Source organism: Acinonyx jubatus, chromosome A2, assembly GCF_027475565.1.
Source record: "Acinonyx jubatus isolate Ajub_Pintada_27869175 chromosome A2, VMU_Ajub_asm_v1.0, whole genome shotgun sequence".
Classification (NCBI taxonomy): domain Eukaryota; kingdom Metazoa; phylum Chordata; class Mammalia; order Carnivora; family Felidae; genus Acinonyx; species Acinonyx jubatus.
Genome location: NC_069383.1, coordinates 90,129,881 through 90,147,987, shown reverse-complemented (window position 1 = coordinate 90,147,987; position 18,107 = coordinate 90,129,881). Strand labels below are relative to the sequence as shown.

The window sequence follows — 18,107 nt, the reverse complement described above, 5'->3', positions numbered from 1 at the left end:
GATACAATCCTTATGTTTATCTGTAATATGTTCTCTTGGCTAACCATAATCAGCTTTATATTTCTGTGAACAAGCTCAAAGAAATCGAAATGCCATCACTGCCACTAAGTGTTACAAAACACACACACACACACACACACACACACACACACACACAGTCCTCCTTACCACATACAAATAAGAAGATTATATATTTCCTCTTATATTCAGTGCCTGAATGAAAGTAATTATAATTGGCTACCTCAGAATATTTCAGTGCAAAGATCACTAATATACTGAAAAATGAAACACCAAACCACCATATACCTTAAATGTGAAATATAATCTGGGCAATTAAAATACCTATGTTAGTAAAGAACTATTGCAAATGTCTTTCCAAGATCCTTGTTTTTAAAACTTCCCTATATTAGTCATCACTAGAATTTATATAGAGATTACCTAAATAACTTACTGAATTCAAATTCTAACTCCAATCCTTTTTGGTTTAGCACCAAAACCAAAATAGAACGGAACAGAAAAACAACAAAAGCAAAACCAAAAATGACTATGGCAAATTTTTTATCACTCTTCTTTGTCACTAAGGTTCTCCTCAAGAAGCAACCTTTCGCCTCGCTAGGACAGATTTATTAAAACGGAAGCCAGAAACCTCAAACTATTCTTCAACAACTATTAAAACTATATAAAATTTTTATTCTGCTAAAGCATGGTTGACAAGGCTTAAGGATAAACTTCAGCTAGTGAGAATAAACTAGGTGAAGAAATCTTTCCTCAGAATACAGGAATAATTTGAAGACCCTAGAATACACAAAAGAGCTCAGTGTTTCTCAAACTATGTTCTGTGGTACCCAGGGATTTAGTGGAGGCACTTCAGTGATTGAGTCTGTAAAGAGTTGATTTAATTGCATCCTTAAAGTGTATTTTAGCCATTAAATATTAAAACTAATGGCAATCAAAATGTTCAGATGAATTATATATACAAAATGTTTTCATGAGGTAAAATTTCCCATAAAATTATCCATGGTTAAGTGAACAATTCAGTGGCCACAAAAAGTTGTGCAACCGTCACTTCTTAGTTCCAAAACATTTTCATTGCGCCCCAAAACCCTGTGCCCACCAAGCAGTCACTTGCTATTCTCCCCTCCCACTAGCTCCTGGCAACACCTACTTATTTTCTGTCTCCATGGATTCACCTAATCTGGATATTTCATATAATGCAATCATACAACATATGACCTTACCCATCGACTATTTCACTTAGTGTACGTAAGTAAGGTTTTCAAGGTCTGTCCTTGTTCTAGGTCTATCATACTTCATTCCTCCTTATGGATGGATGATACCCCACTGTAAATATACCATAATGTTTATCCACTCATCCATCAATGAACACTTGGATTGTTGACAGGTTGGGCATGAATATTGAACATTCATATTCAAGTATTTGTTTGAATATCTATGTTGATTCTTCTGGGTTATACCCAGGAGTGGAGCTGCTGAATTCTATGGTAATTCTATGTTTAACTTTTTAAGAAACTGCCAAGCTGTTTTCCACAGTGCCTAAACCAGTTTCTTTCCCACCAGCAATGTACTAGGGTTTCTGTTTCTCCACATCCTCACCAACACTTGTTATTTTCCTTTAAAAAAAAAATTACCCACCCTAGTGAGGCTGCGCTGGTATTTCATTGAGGTTTTGACTGACATTTCCCCAATGACTGGCCATGTTGAGGATTTTTTCACGTGCTTATTGGTCACTTGTAAATCTTTTTTGGAGAAATGTCTATTCAAGTATTTTGCCCAGTTTTAAGTTAGGTTGTTGTTTGGTTGTTGGATTGTAAGAGTTTTTTATAGATTTTGGAGATCATGCCCTTATATATATGATTTGCAAATATTTTCTATTTAGCAAAATGTCTTTCATTTTTTTTGATAATGTCCTTTGATGCACAAAATTTTTATTTTTTATGAAGTCCAATTTCTTTCTTTTCATATTCCTGTTTTTGGTGTCTCCCTAAATCCAAGGTCATGAACACTTACCCTTGTGTTTTCTTCGAAGAGTTTTTATAGTTTGGGAGCTTACATTTAAGGTCTTGGATCCACTTTGAGTTAATCTTTGTGTACAGTGTAAAGGAGGGGTCCAACTTGGTTCTTCTGTGTGTGGATGTCCAGTTGTCTCAGCACCGTTTGCTGAAGAGACTGTTCTTTTCCCCATTGAATGGTCTTGGCACTCTTGTCAAAATCAAATGGACATCAGATCAAATGTATCAATCAAAACTATAGGGTTTGTTTGTAGACTCTCAATTCTACTCCTTGGTTCTATGTGTCTGCCCACGCCGGTAGCACATTATTTTTATTATTGGAGCTCTGTAGTAAAATTTTTGAAACTGGCAAGTGTGAGTCCTGAACTTTGTTCTTCTTTTTCAATGTTATTTTGATGATGCGGGTCCTCCTTTGTTATACAATTTTAATAAATCAGACAACAGCAAAATGTTAATGTGTTTTCTTGATATGGCTTTATAATATATAAATGTTACCAATTTAAACTTTTATAAATAGTGATACAAATAATTTTTTAAAAGAATATGGAAAATATGGAACTTCCATAAATACAGATTATTGTTCAGTAAAAAAAAGAACTGGGCAGAATGCTGTGGGAAGTTTGCTGCCAACAAAATTTAAAAATAATACACTGATCTTTTACCTCTTTGCTTAGGTTTATTCCTAGGTATCTTACGGTTTTTGGTGCAACTATAAATGGGATCAACGCCTTGATTTCTCTTTCTGCTGCTTCAGTATTGGCATAATGAAATGCAACATATTTCTGTACATTGATTTTATATCCTACAACTTTGATGAATTCATATATCAGTTCTAGTAATTTTTGGTGGAGTCTTCGGGGTTTTCTACCTAAAGGATCATGGTGTCTGAGAGTAGTCAAAGTTTGACCTCTTTCTTGCTGATTTAAATGCCTTTTATTTCTTTTTGTTGTCTGAATGCCAAGGCTAGGACTTCCATTGTCAAATAACAATGGTGAGAGTGAACATTCCTGTCTTGTTCTTGACCACAGAGGAAAAGCTCTCAGTTTTTCCCCATTGAGGATGATATTAGCTGTGGGTCTTTAATATTTGCATCAAAATCCTAGAGAACACAGGCAGCAACCTCTTTGACCTTGGCCATAGCAACTTCTTTCTAGACACATTGCCAGAGGCAAGGAAAACAAAAGCAAAAATTATCTACTGGGACTTCATCAATATAAAAAGCTTCTGCACAGCAAAGGAAGCAATCAACAAAACTAAAAGGCAGCCTATGGAATGGGAGAAGATATTTGCAAATGGCATATCAGATAAAGAGTTAGTATCTAAAATCTATAAAGAACTTATTAAACTCAACACCCAAAAAACAAATAATACGGTTAAAAAATGGGCATAAGATATGAACTGACAGTTTTTCAAAGAAGACATCCAGATGGCTAACAGACACAAAGAAAGATGTTCAACATCACTCATCATCAGGGAAATACAAAATCAAAACACAATGAGATACCACCTGACACCTGTCAGAAAGGCTAAAATTAACAAATGTCGCCAAGGATGTGGAGAAAGAGGAACCTTCTTACACTGTTGGTGGGAATGCAAACTGGTGCAGCCATTGTGGAAAACAGTATGGAGGTTCCTCAAAAAGTTAAAGATAGAACTACCCTAAGACCCAGTAATTGCACTACTAGGTATTACCCAAAGGATACAAAAATACAAATTTGAAGGAGCACATGCAACCCAATGTTTATAGCAGCAGCATTATCAACAATAGCTAAATTATGGAAGGAACCCAAGTGTCCATCAACTAATGAATGGATAAAGAAGATGTGGTATGTGTGTGTGTGTGTGTGTGTGTGTGTGTGTGTGTGTGTGTGACACACACACACAGTGGAATATTACTTCACCATCAAAAAGAATGAAATCATACCATTTGCAATGATGTGGATGGAGCTACTATTATGCTAAGTGAAATTAGTCAGTCAGAGAAAGACAAATACCATATGATTTCACTCACATGTGGAATTTAAGAAACAAAACAGGGGCGCCTGGGTGGCTCAGTCAGTTAAGCATCCAACTCTTGGTTTTGGCTCAGTCATGATCTTATAGCTCATGAGTTCAAGCCCCACACTGGGCTCTGTGCTGACAGTGTAGAGCCTGCTTGGGATTTTCTGTCTCCCTCTCTCTCTGTCCCTCTTCTACTCTCTCTCTCTCTCTCAAAATAAATAAACTTATAATAATAATATTAATAACAGAAGGAAAAAAAAGAGTGGGGAGCGGGGAAACAAACCATAAGAGACTATTAAATATAGGGAACAAACTAAGGGTTGCTGGAGGGAAGTTGGCGGGGGTTTGGGGGGGATGGGCTAAATGGTTGATGGGCATTAAGGAAGGCACTTGTGATGAGCACTGAGTGTCATATGTAAGTAATGAATTACTAAATTCTATTCCTGAAACCAATTTTACCATATTAACTAACTAGAATTTAAATTAAAACTTCAAAAATACAAAAACAAAACAATGTACTGATCTATACATAGTATAACCCTAAAGAAATACCATGAGAACACTAAAAGAACATGGCTCCTGAGAAGCTGGGCTGCTGGAAGGCAGGGGTGGAAGGGGGATTTCCTTCCCTTGACTATTCTTTTATTCTTTTTTTTAAATAAACGTTATTATTTATTTTGAGAGAGAGAGAGGAAGAGAGGTACATATGTGCAAGTGTGTGAGGGAGGGGCAGAGAGAGAGAACCCCAAGCAGACTCTGTTCTGTCAGTGCAGAAACCATTGTGCAGTTCGATCTCAGGAACCGCAAGATCCAGACCTGAGCTGAAACCAAGACCCAGAAGCTCCAACTGACTGAGCCATGCAGGCACCCCTCCTCTTTCGTTCTTTTTGAATTTTTATAAATTGAATATGCATGTGGACTTAAAATTTTTTTTTTAATTTTTTTAATGTTTACTTTTGAGAGACAGAGAGAGAGCAGGGGAAGGGTGGAGAGAGGGAGACACAGAATCTGAAGTAGGCTCCTGGCTCTGAGCTGTCAGCACAGAGCCTGGCACGGGGCTCGAACCCACAGACTGTGAGATCATGGCCTGAGCCCAAGTCAGAAGCTCAACAGACTAAGCCACCCAGGTGCGCCTGAAAATTTTAATTAATAAAAAAGCCAAATTCTCCATTGAAACAGAGAACATACTACTGCATCTTCACGTGGGCTAAGAAAAGCTTCTGGAGGAATGATAGAGGTGGTCTGCAGGAAATGGTTTTCATCTCCCCACCCCCCAGTTCCTGTGTGAGTGCTGGCACCTACGTGGGAAAGAGCAGCCCCTGTGGAAGATGAAGCCAATGTGGCAGTAAAACAGTACTGTCTTGATGTGGTGCTAATTGGCTTCACAGGGACCATTTTATCCAAATGAGTTCATCAACCAGGCAACATATGGTCACCTATCAAAGTTACGAAGTTTGAGTAAATGGTTTACTAATATTTTGTTTTCCTTACTATTTATATTCCAAGTCTTTTAGGCCCGATGGAGAGGGAATATCAGCCTTATTGATTAGCTCTTTCTCTAAATGTCAAATGGGAGAGAAAGATGAAATACATTATTTTTTTTTGGTCATCTTGGAATGAGCTGCATGTTAGAACATTATAAAGCTTAGGAATTCACATACCGATAGAAAAGTAATTCCTGGTAAAATACAGAACAATCATTTCTTCTAGAACTTCTCAATGTGACAGGTGTCTGTTCTAATCAATCAAAATGCACTTTCCCCATCATTATGCACAGAGTGAAAAGAACTTAGGAAATATTTAATATGCAGAGGTTTTCCCAGTGACTGACAACCACAGTAGGAAATCCACAGCTTATTCTTTGGAACGCAGACCCATGACTGTGCTTGGTGAAAGGTCTCTGACTCACTTCAAAAATAACAATTTACTCTCCATTAATGAAAGAACCTATCAGAGAGCCTAGGAAAATTATTTCAGTTTGTCTCAAATTAGAAATATTGCAGAAGAAAAATGGCCTACTGAGTCGAGCATTGAAATATTCATGAAAAGGATATCTTCAAAGAGATTCATAATTACAAATGCTGTGCTCAATGTATGCATACACAGCACTCCCAGGAAAAAAACGTTCGGAGGCCAATTAGGTGCAAGATTTCCAAGCTACACAATGACTTCAGGGAATTGAGATGAGATGCTAGATACAAAGCCTAGATCATTCTTCTTATAAGTGAGTAATTACTGCCCCCCCCCTTTCCTCCTCCAAATTTTCCCATTTCAGAAAAAGGTACCAGCTCATGGTCATTCCAGTGGAGACACTGGGAGGAAGACGTCCTAGACCCTGTGCATCAGGTCACAAATCATCCAGTCCCTAAAAAGTGCCAGCTTCTGCTAATCCTGAATATTTTATGAAACCACCCCTCTTCCCTAAGTCCCTTTTCCCACTTTTCTACCCTCTACCCTGCCACCACAGTGACGTCACACACATTCGATTACTACTTTTGCTGAAAGTATTTCAAGTGTGACTTCCCACTGCCTTCAATAGGCAGCCAATGCTGCAGGGTGGAGGTCAAGAACAGTCCTTTATGACACACCGTGCGCGCACACACACACACCCTATGCTCCCTCCACTGGGTGTCTTCTGCTCCAGGCTCCAGTGAGAACACTCCCTTTTCTTCCCCTGCCAAGTTCCTATTCTACTCATTTTCTGAGGCTCAGCTCAGGTGGCCTCCCAGCTTCCTGAAACCTCAGGGGGCTGAGAGACCCTCACCCTCTCACAGTGTCCTGACTACATTACAGCATTTCCCATGTTTTACCACATTGCTTGGTGTGGGTATTTGGATCCCCCATCAAATCGTAAGTTCCAAGAGGACAAGAACCATGCATTTCTGTGGCATCCAACACTTTATACAGGTTTTGGAGCACAGTATGCGGGCACGGCATCAAACTGAAGGGCGCTGTTTTATAAGCAGGTTATAGGAGCCAAATATGTCATTCAATGTAAATGCATTTGGGTTACTGTAAAAAAAATGTGTATCATGAGAAACCAGAACACTGTTCAAGACCATAAGCTTAACCTAAAATCTTCAAACTGTCATGTTTGGGGAGGTTTTTTTAATTCCAGGTGGTAATTTGTTGAGAAACATACATTTTTACTCATCTATATTTTGCATCATTCCCAGAAAGATCTGAGATAGTAGGGAAATAAATCAAGACAGTTCAGGCTCAAATTAAAAAAAAAAATCTTTTGGAAGCAACTATGTAAATACATTTGCTTCTTCCCTATAAAATATTCAATAATGGTAATTCATGAATTTGCTAATTTTGTGAAGCGGCTTTTTCTTGTTTTTTTCCCTCCCCTATGAACTGGCCTTTGAAAAATATATACATATTGAAGACCTTCGTCAAAGAAGCAAAAGAAGGCTACAAAAGTACTGTTTATAAAAATGATCACTTTAATTAAATAAAGATGCTCCTTGCCAGAATCTACTAGTAATAGCTTTTAAAAAATTATTTTAAATGCAATTTAATTATTTTATTTATTAAAAAAATTTTTTTTAAAACATTTATTTATTCTTGAGAGACAGAGTATGAGCAGGGGAGGGGCAGAGAGAGAGCGAGACACAGAATATGGAAGCAGGCTTCAGGCTCCGAGCTGTCAGCACCAAGCCCGACACGGGGCTCGAACTCATGAATCGCAAGATCATGACCTAGGCCAAAGTTGGACGCTTAACCGACCGAGCCACCCAGGCGCCCGTATTTAAAAATTTTTTTAATGTTTATTTATTTTTGGGAGAGAAAGAGAGACAGAGCAGGAGCGGGGGAGGAGCAGAGAGAGAGGGAGACACAGAATCTGAAGTGGGCTCTAGGCTCTGAGCTGTCAGCAGAGCCCGACATGGGGCTCGAACCCACAAACCATGGGATCATGACCTGAGCTGAAGTCAGACGCTTAACCGACTGAGCCACCCAGGTACCCCAAATTTAATTATTTTAAATGCACTTTTTACAGGGCTTTAAAAGAGTTAAAGCTGAAATGGCAAGAAAAATCAATTTAGAGGACAGAACAGAATAGGAAGCATTCCCGGAAAACATGCCTAACAGCTATTTCACTCCCATCTGTTTATCACTTCGTGTACAGGCACCTGAATAGCAATGTCTAGTCATTGCTGATGCATTAAAATGTGGGTTCAATTCAATAGGAAAGTATGCAAACAAAATAACAGGCGGGAGTGTCAAAAACCTGAACTAGAGCATTTTTACATCTGGCCCTAGTGTCTGCTCCTGGAAGCATGGCTGTGGGCCAGGACCATCAGCCTCACCTGGGAGCTGGTGAGAAATGCAGTCTCTCAGGCTCCATGACAGACCTACTGAACGAGACCCTGCATTTTTCACCAGATCCTCTGATGATTTACAGGCGCAGCAGAGCGTGAGAAGCACTGTTTTCGGTGAGCTCTGAAATCCTACCATGTAAAGTTCTAGTTGAAAAATAAAGAATCTGTTTAGCTGAAGGGAAAAACAGAGGATTAATTTTACAGCTGTCTTCCACATGTACCTGAAGGGCAAGAGTTAAATACTAAATTAGTTTAATTCCAATGCCCACCCCCATACACACACAAAGTTGTATCTTTCCACTGGTAATTATTTGGACTAGCACTGGTGGACGATCAATAGAAATCACATAGTTTAGGGGTGACTGGGTGGCTCAGTCGGTTGAGCATCCGACTTCGGCTCAGGTCATGACCTATCTCATGGTTTGTGGGTTTGAGCCCCATGTCAGGCGATGTGCTGACAGCTCAGAGCCTGGAGCCTGTTTCAGATTCTGTGTCTCCCTCTCTCTGCCTCTCCCCCGCTTGCACTCTTTCTCTCAAAATTAAACATTAAAAAAAATAAAGAAAGAAATTACATAGTTTAAGTATCTTTTATTTCACAGAATCATTATCATTCTAGATAAATGAAATATGTGATTATTTGGAAGCCCATCAAAATTTCACAAATTCCCATTAGTCACTTATTCTATCTGTAATTTAATACTACAAGAAAATGTTTCCATTTCTAAACTGAATTCCTATATTTTTCTATCTTAATTTCATTTCTTAATTTTTCATTATTAAACAACCAACACCCCCATTCTTTAGAGCTCACAGTTTTGCAAACTCAGAATTCTAGAGGACCTGAGTCAAATTGGACAAGAACTTGTATGTAATGTGTGGTCCTAAAACAATATCTCCAAAGTCACAAAGTATAATCTGTGTTCCTGGAGGATGTGAAGACACATATGTGGTACTAGAAAAAAAGAATCTTTTTTTTTAAATGTTTATTTATTTTTGAGAGAGAGAGAGGGAGAGACAGAGAGAGAGAGAGAGACAGCAAGTGCAAGTGGAGGAGGGGCAGAGAAAGAGGGAGACAGAGGATCTGAAGTGGGCTCCGTGCTGACAGCAGAGAACCCGATGTGGGGCTCGAACCCACGAACCATGAGATCATGACTTGAGCCAAAGGCAGACATGTAAGCGACCTAGCCACCCAGGTACCGCAAAACAAAGGATTTTTAAAAAATGTTGCAGGTGTCATATGACCCAGTATAGAAGATTTGGTATAATGCACTCCCTTCCTCTTTATAAAAATGGCCTTTAGAAGACCTTATCTTTAAAAGAATAGGTGTTAATTTAATGCTTTCTTCTCCAGGACATCAATCTGAAAACTATAAAATGCTGCGTTTGACCAACAAAAGTTGAGGTAAGCTACAAGAGTTGACTCATTTCCCACATTTGGATCATGGCAGCAGGATCATGGCAACCCAAAGGACCACAGAGCAGTGAAGAGGCATAATCTGTGATGAAGGAAAAGAACACTTAAGTCAGAATTCAAGGCAAAACACTGAAAGAGGGTATTCTAGAAAATCACCCAGAACCAAAGACCACAGATTTCGAAATCCTTACCAAAAAAAAAAAAAGAAAGAAAGAAAGAAAGAAAGAAAGAAAGAAAGAAAGAAAGAAAGAAATCCCCCTCCTTTGAGGCCAAGTAAAATGTTACCTTTAAAATACGTATAACAGACAAGTCACACATTAAAATGTAATTACTATTACTAGCTGGTAAGAGAGGCAATCCACCACGGGCTCTGCACCATCCTGCACGTTCCTACTGGCTGTACAAAGAATGCAAGGTCCTACCTTCTCTTCATCTGGGCCATTTCTCAGGGCAATGTTTGTAACAAGTAACCTCGAGGGATGACATAATGTCTTCCCCAGACAAGGTGCAGGCAGGCCTGTGAACTCCTAGCTGTGACAACAGAGCACCTCTGAAGCCTGGGGTTGCTCTCCTAGAACACAACCCCACTATACACTCAGGCATCTACGGTGGGGCCTTTACATCATCCTGGGTGATGTTAGCTTGTAAAGAGGGTAAAATCTAAGACCCTACCCAGTTCTTCACTCTGACACTGGGAAAAAAAAAAAACCATTTCTGGTTAGTGAGATTTGTCTTACCGGATCCAGGTTCTTAAATAGCAGAATGTCTTTGCAAGCCTCTTGTAATCGATTCCTTTGATCATCAGTTTTGGGATGTATAATCTAAAAGGATACCAAATTAACAAACAATTAGTCTACTCATCTTACTCGTAAGGGGTGAAATTTCCTAGCAGGATGTTGGAGGGAAGAATGGTCAGTGCTGAGGTTCACTTTAGGTGGCCAGACCTCAGCTAGCAGCTCACTAAGAAAGGTCAAGTAACAGAGCTGATATCTGGGAAGTGGTGCACATTCATCAATTCAGCACTGGAATGGTTTTGAAGAGTGTTTCCTCCAGATTAGCATATTCATTTGGTAAAAGTCTGTGATTGGCTCATCACTAAAGACTCCAAAGCTCCCAGCCAGTAGGAACACACAAAAGGGCAGCAGGTCAAAACAGCTACGCTGAAGATCTGCAGGCTGCCTTCGTTCTGTTTTAATATTCTCTCAATAGCCTTCAATACTGTTTCACACTCTACCACTGAGTGCAATAGTCTTTCAGGATGTTGATCTTCCCTTTGAAACTTGATTGCCTCTAGAAGCTAATTAATTCTTACAAGTATATTGCATTAGATGTTAGATACATTTTTATGCACAATGTACCTAACTACCCGGACCAAAGAGTAATTTTCCCAAGGGACCAAGTCAATGCATGCCATGCCTAGGGAGTGTGGATTTCAGGAAAAATGAATCCAACAGTCCTGGTGTGCTCAGTTTAGAATGAGCTCAAAGAAAACAAGTGAGGTATATTCTTCCTAAACTGTCATTCCAGAAGGGGGAAGACCAACAGAATGCCCTCTGGAAGTGTGGCCTGTCAACTCTCCAGAGTCCCTTTTGACTAGCAGAAGCCTCAACCAACTTGAACCAAAAGGCCCACTCTTTTGTGAACACCGGTAGTTTGTAACTATAAAATGAGTAGAGAGGCAAGAGACAGTCCTAAACACAGCAGGCGTGGCGTCATCCTGGACCCCGACACACCACCTTTTCCTATTCTAATGCTCAAAGAGTGGCTATGGCAGCTGATGAGCAGGTATCCCAGCCCTTCTGCCACTGGCCCTGCCATCAGCACAGCCACAACCAGGCAGGGGTGAGTTCTGTGCCCATGAATATACCAAAACTCACAATGGGAAATCAGAATCAGTGCTTCAGGCCAATCTCAGGTGGCTAAAAATTGATGAAAATCATAGGCCCAAGAGGAATAAAGGATATTTACAGTTATTCAGGCCTTCCTCGTTTTATTTTCACCTTACTGCGCTTCACAGGCGTGTTTACAAATTGAAGGTGTGTGGTGACCCTGTGTTGAGCAAGTCTGTTGGCACCATTTTTCCAACAGCATTTGCTCACTCTGTCTCTTTGGATTACATTTTGGTAATTCTTGGAATACTTCAAACCTTTTCATTATTACTGTATTTGTTGCAGTGATCTGAGATCAGTTATTAGGATGTGCTGAAAGCTCAGATGATGGTTAGCATTTTTTTGCAAGAAAGTACATAATTAAATAAGACATGGATGTTGTTGTTTTAGACATAATGCTACTGTACATTTAACAGACTGCAACAGAGTGTAAACATAACTTCTTTCTGCGCTGGGAAACCAAAAAGTTCATTTGAGTGGCTTTGCTGTAATACATGCTTTATTTCGGTAGTCTGAAACTGAACTCACAGTATCTCCAAGGTATGCCTGTCTGTGTAGCATTTATATACTCCTCAAAAGAGTATTAGCCAGTGGGAGAGGACGTCATTGCATTTTTTCCCATATGGGTAAGATATAAGCAAACTTCACCTCAAACTATATTCTAAGATGACATATGGACACAGAAAAAGCAGACCCTGGTGCCAACTAACTCACTACTTACAACACAAGAAATTTTTTAAATCTGGGCATTAAAAAAATTCATGCCAACCAAAATTCCTATCTCCCTACTTCAAATAAGGAAGGCTAACACAATAAAAGTCACCTCTCACTTCACAAAATCCAACTAGATCTTCAACACTGAAACAATCATAAAATGTCTGCCTGCTGAGAAGCTCTGTCCTCAGAGAGAAAAGTCAGGGATACCATGGCACCCTTGCTGAAGTAACTTTCTAGGCCCAAGATGGAGGGATTCCTGCCCAGGGAGCAACGTCAGCAAACCACAATTTAAATAGCTTTCGTGTTCCCGTAAATACTCTGCTGCACCAGAAACATAGCATGGCCAGTAGCCAACCCCCAAAGCCATGCCACCCTGGGCTCTATACTTGTTTCCTTGTTCCTTATTCCTTGTCCTACAAAAGCTTCCTGCCTTCCACCCCATCTTGAAGTTCCCTGGACCCTTGGGAACGGAGACCACCTCCTTCATGAAGTGCTGAGGTGTGACTGTATTACCCAAATTGTCTTCTTTAATCTTTCTTAGCACCACCTTGCACTTGATTTACTCTTGTAATGAATTTAAGTCTTTTGCCCCAACCATTCACTCTGTACGGAACCCCTCACACAACAGCAGTTTCCTTCTCTCTCTCTCCTACTACCTCCATTCTTATGAATTAACACTTCTAATTTTTTTAATGTTTATTTATATTGAGAGAGAGAGAGAGAGAGCGCGCGAGCAGGGGAGGGGCAGAGAGAGAGGGAGACACAGAATTCGAAGCAGACTCCAGGCTCTGAGCTGTCAGCACAGAGCCCTATGTGGGGCTCGAACCCACGAACTACAAGATCGTGACCTAAGCCAAAGTCAGACGCCTACCAGATTGAGCCACCCAGATGCCCCAAGAACTAACACTTTTGAATCTTGGTTCTTAATCCTGCCACCACAGCTACTGTCTACTGCTTTCCTTTCTCCCTCTGTCCCCTCTCCCCACCATCACTCCTCTGTACCCAGAGTCTTTTTTATCTTTTACAACAGACCCTATATTAAAATCCTGCTCTATGCTCTGGAAAGCAGTCAGAAATCTGGTGAATCTTTGAGACTTTGGGTGCCTCCACTCTGTAACCAACTGCTCAAAAGATGCTCTCCTGCTTCTAAAGACTCTTTTTCTGTTGGGTTTGGTGTGATCCTACATGTAAGATCTGCATATGGAAAACTAAGTCTTCAGCAATATACCCAACTGTGACTTCTTACTAGCAGCCACTTTATTTTTTAATTAAAATTTATTTCTGATTTCCGGATAAAAATCTTATTTTTTAAACAAATAATTGTAAAACAAAAAACCAAATAATTATATAGCATTTATTATGTGCCAGGCACTGGTTTCAGGGCTTTAAAAATAATAACTCATTTTATCCCAGCAACTGACCCCATGAAGCAGGTAGCAATTCATGCTAGGTAAAATAAGCCGACAGAAGAAGAAAACTACTGTATGATCTCCTATATTAAAATGAACTTGTCCCAAGTAATTTCTTCAATGTCAGAAAGTTCGGAGCTGCAGAGCTATGATTCATCCCAGGGAGGCTGGCTACAAAATTTATTCTCTAAACCAGGGTCAGCAAACTATGGCCTGAAGGCCAAATTCGTTTTGCATGGCCCCTAAGCTAAGAATGATTGGGATTAATAAAAATCAAAAGAATTCATACTTCCTGATACATCAAAATTAGATACAATTCAATTTCAAGTGTTCATAAATACGGTTTTTTGGTTTTTTCTTTAAATAAGCTCTACACCTAACATGGGGCTCAAACTCATGACCCCAAGATCAATTCACGTGCTCTACCGACTGAGCCAGGCAGGCACCCCCATAGATAAAGTTTTAACGGAACACAGCCACATTCATCCACTTATGTAGTGTCTATGGCTGTTTTCAAGCTACAAGAGCAAAGCAAGTAGCTTTGACAGAAACTGTATGGCCCCCAAAGCCTAAAATACTTATTATCTGAAAACAGTAAATTTTTCAGGAAAAAAAAAGGTTTACAGAAAAAGTTTGTCAACTTATCTAAATCTTGGGTGTCTTTCAACTAAATAATCAGGAAAACAATTCATAAAAAAAATTATGTAGATGTTTTCTTTAAAGAAAACACTACAAATCTATTTTGGTAAAGCAAGAGATATCTGTACAAGATATTTTTCTATTTGTCCAGTCCATTCTCCACACAGAGCTGAAGGTAACGTTTAAAAAATTTAAATCTCAACACCTAGATGGATTCCATCACATTTACTGGGTATTAAATCTTCCTCCCTCCTCCCCCAGCCTCACCTGAACCACTGTGGCCACACCTGCCTTGGCTGGGAACTATCACCTGCTCCCTGCTGAGACTCTGAGATCAACCCAAAAGGGGCTTCAGGGCTTTCGAGCAAGACTCTCCCCAGTCTCACATCAAGGAGGCCTTCTGCAACCACTCCATTTAATTAGGGGACCTTGTCATGTGGGGTTGGTTTTGTTTTCATTACTAGACCCTGCTTCACTATCCTTTTAGTGCTCACACTTTGCAACTGTTCATTAATTTACTGGCTTGTTGTCTAATTCTGCTAGGAGACTCTAAGCCCCAAGATGGCAGGGATTTGTCCATGGTGCTCAGCAAGGAACATCCTAGCACCCCACCAGATATACAGAAGGCACCCCCCACCCTCCAAATTCTGTGGAGTAACACAACAAAGAAATGTTCCACTGTTTTTTAAAAATTTTTATTTAAGTAATCTCTGTACCCAATGTGGAGTTTGAACTTGTGACCCCAAAATCAAGAGTTGCATGCTCTGCTAGAAATGACCTACTCTTAAACTTACCAGCTCTTCTCTACCAGAAGGGCTACATGTTAGATGTAAATAAAACTTGTATATTTTCATTTTTTTTTAAGTATTTAAAAAAAATTTTTTTAATGTTTATTTATTTTGAGAGAGAGAGACAGAGAGACAGAGACAGACAGAGTGCAAGCAGGGGAGGGGAAGAGAAGAGAGAGAGAGGGAGACACAGAATCTGAGGCAGGCTCCAGGTTCTGAGGTGTCAGCACAGAGCCCGACGCGGGGCTCAAACCCACGAACTCTGAGATCGTGACCTGAGCCGAAGTCAGAAGCTTAACCAACTGAGCCACCCAGGCACCCTGATATTTTCATTTTTTTAAAGTAATCTCTATACCCAATGTGGGGCTCAAACTCACAACCAAGATCAAGAGCCACACGCTCTACCTACTCAGCCAGCCAGGCACCCGTGTTTTCATTCATTAAAGGTAAAATCTAATTTGTGATTTTGTAACATCAATCTTAAGTGTTTAAATTTTCTTTGAATTCATATCAGAATAAATACTCATTTATACTAATCTGAGATTTAAGGATCTGCTGCATAGTCTGTGAAATAATACAAAACGTTCAAATGAAATGGTACCTTATCAAAATATACTATATATTTTCTTTACATTTTCCAATACCTGCTTAGAGCCAATTAATTTTGAAATCTGTCATAATCATTTCCAAGTGCTATGGTGCAGTTTGCCTTGTAGTCAGTCTCTAAGACTGGAAAAACAGTGCAGTTTTTAGTAACATGTTTAAAGAACAGTCATTCTCTCCTAATGGAGAGAATCTGAAGTGCCTTATAATTATAACAAGTTAATTACAAACACACTGTTAAAAGTAATATGAAGGGTGTTACAGGGGATAACTCTAGCGGTAAATCCCCACCTATCGAGATTCCTCCTTCTCTAGGAACTGCCTTCACTTAAAAGTGGTGGCCAGTAGCTAAGTCTGCACCTCTTGTCCCTGGCCCCCTAGCTGGGTCCGTGAGAAACTCTCCCAGGGAAACTGGGTCTTTAAACTGAGAGACACAGCATAAAAGCAATTGGTAGCCAAGTCCCTTTCCAGAGCAGTAGTCTTAAGTCCTGAATCACTGCTATGGAGAGACACCAGAGGTGGCCTGGCTCCTGTCTACCAGCTACGGCTTCGGTTTTTTGGGTTTTTTAATTCTTTCTGGAATTCTATGAGATTTCCAAGAATATATCCAATAAATTTCCCCTATATATATATTTTTTTAATTTTTATGTCAATGTGATTGGGTTTTTTAATGTAGCCAAATGAGTCTTAACTGGTACCACCCCTCCCAAATAAGACTGTTAGGAATTAAGTGGAGTGTGACCCAGCCAACCACTTTACCTATCACGGATCAAATGGTAGCTATGAACAAGTGTAAAGATGTGTGTCCTCTTCAAAGTCACCCGTTATTGTTTCTGCTAGATACATAAATCAAGTACACGACGGGGAAGGCCTGGTTTTTCCACCTACATGAAGTGCTAACAATATGCCACACATTAGTAATGATACCTTAATCCCAAGAAAACATAATTTCAGGCCAGAATTTATAGACATTATCAAATTAATTTGAGTTCTGGCAGCAAACCGTGAGCTCCCCCCATGCTGGTGCTGGGAATCCCCACAGGTACAAAAATGAGATGGGATTTTCTTCAAGACCTTCTGTGTAACAGAGGCTCCTTGATCTTTCTACCCCTGGATTTTACATATATTTCAGGGAGCTTAATGATGTAATGACTTAGGGATATACTATTTGCTTTTCCATATTAAAACTCAATCTTATTTAAGTATTGTCAGAGCTACAGAAATAAATTTTTATTTTTTGAGGCCAAACAACAAATGGAGCTTTTGCCAAGTAAGTATGAAACAAAGACAGACAGCAAGGAAGGAAGGAAGGAAGGAAGGAAGGAAGGAAGGAAAAAAAGAAAATCATTACTTTCCATTTTTCAGGCAGAGCAATCTCTTATATTTAGCTTACTTTTTACTAAATAAATAAAAGGTGAAGGGAGTGAAGGGACATAGCTTAAAAACTGCTTCAAACAAAACTGGACAAATTCTTACAAATAACATTACAGCCTTCAAGAAATCAGTTTCTGAGCAATCTATTAAGACTCATGATAGCTTTTTAAAAGTAAGAACTTTTAAACTGACACATTAGATGTAATTTTACTGTGATTTTGTTTGTTTCAGAATAAGCTTCTGTTGTTATAAACTAGTAGGAACAAAAAGGCTTTCCCCGGTATTTTTCTTTACTAGAAATACTATCAGAAAAAATAGCATTAACACTATGAGAAAGATAACTAAAAAACATTTTCCATCACCAGGCCGTATTTGTGCAAAAAGAAATGAAACCACAACTAGTGTTTATGTTCATCTTTCCTTTTACCCAAACAAAAAGACTCTTTTTGGAAAAAAGTAATTCTATAGAACTTGAAGTAGAAGTAAAGCATCCAAGAGAAAACTAGGAAAAAGAAACAGTCAAAATACTTCCATTATGCCTTCTGTTGATCTATATGCCTGTTAACATCTTTTATTATTATATTCCTGATCCAAAACAGGAGTATAATTTAAAATTAACTTATCAATTACATACCCTGGACTCTGCATCATCTTCTTCTTCATCAGGATTATAAGCTTCGGCACATACTATAAAAATAAAAATGGACATTTGATGTTTTTATCAAGAAACATACTACAATAAATACACCTTAAAAAAATAAATGAACAAAAAGAGAACCATGGTATAAAACAACATTAATTCATGTCAGCCAAGGCAAGCAGTCTACACCCCAAAACCAATTTCTTATTTCAATTTATAAAAAATTGATTAAAATATAAAACAGTACTTTATTTTTTTTAATTTTTTTAATGTTTATT

General features: G+C 39.1%; 1 protein-coding gene across 2 annotated transcripts in view; it reads right to left on the bottom strand.

The window, feature by feature from the left end:
* The window catches only part of PRKAR2B (protein kinase cAMP-dependent type II regulatory subunit beta), a 102,500-nt gene that overhangs the window by 18,664 nt on the left and 65,729 nt on the right, over positions 1–18,107 (bottom strand). For both annotated transcript variants that reach the window (XM_053218622.1, XM_027071680.2), the window contains exons 3-4: positions 17,824–17,876; positions 10,508–10,591 (exon numbers count right to left, since the gene is read on the bottom strand). In XM_053218622.1, the coding sequence (XP_053074597.1) occupies positions 10,508–10,591; positions 17,824–17,876 (137 nt within the window). The remainder of the gene's footprint in view (positions 1–10,507; positions 10,592–17,823; positions 17,877–18,107) is intronic.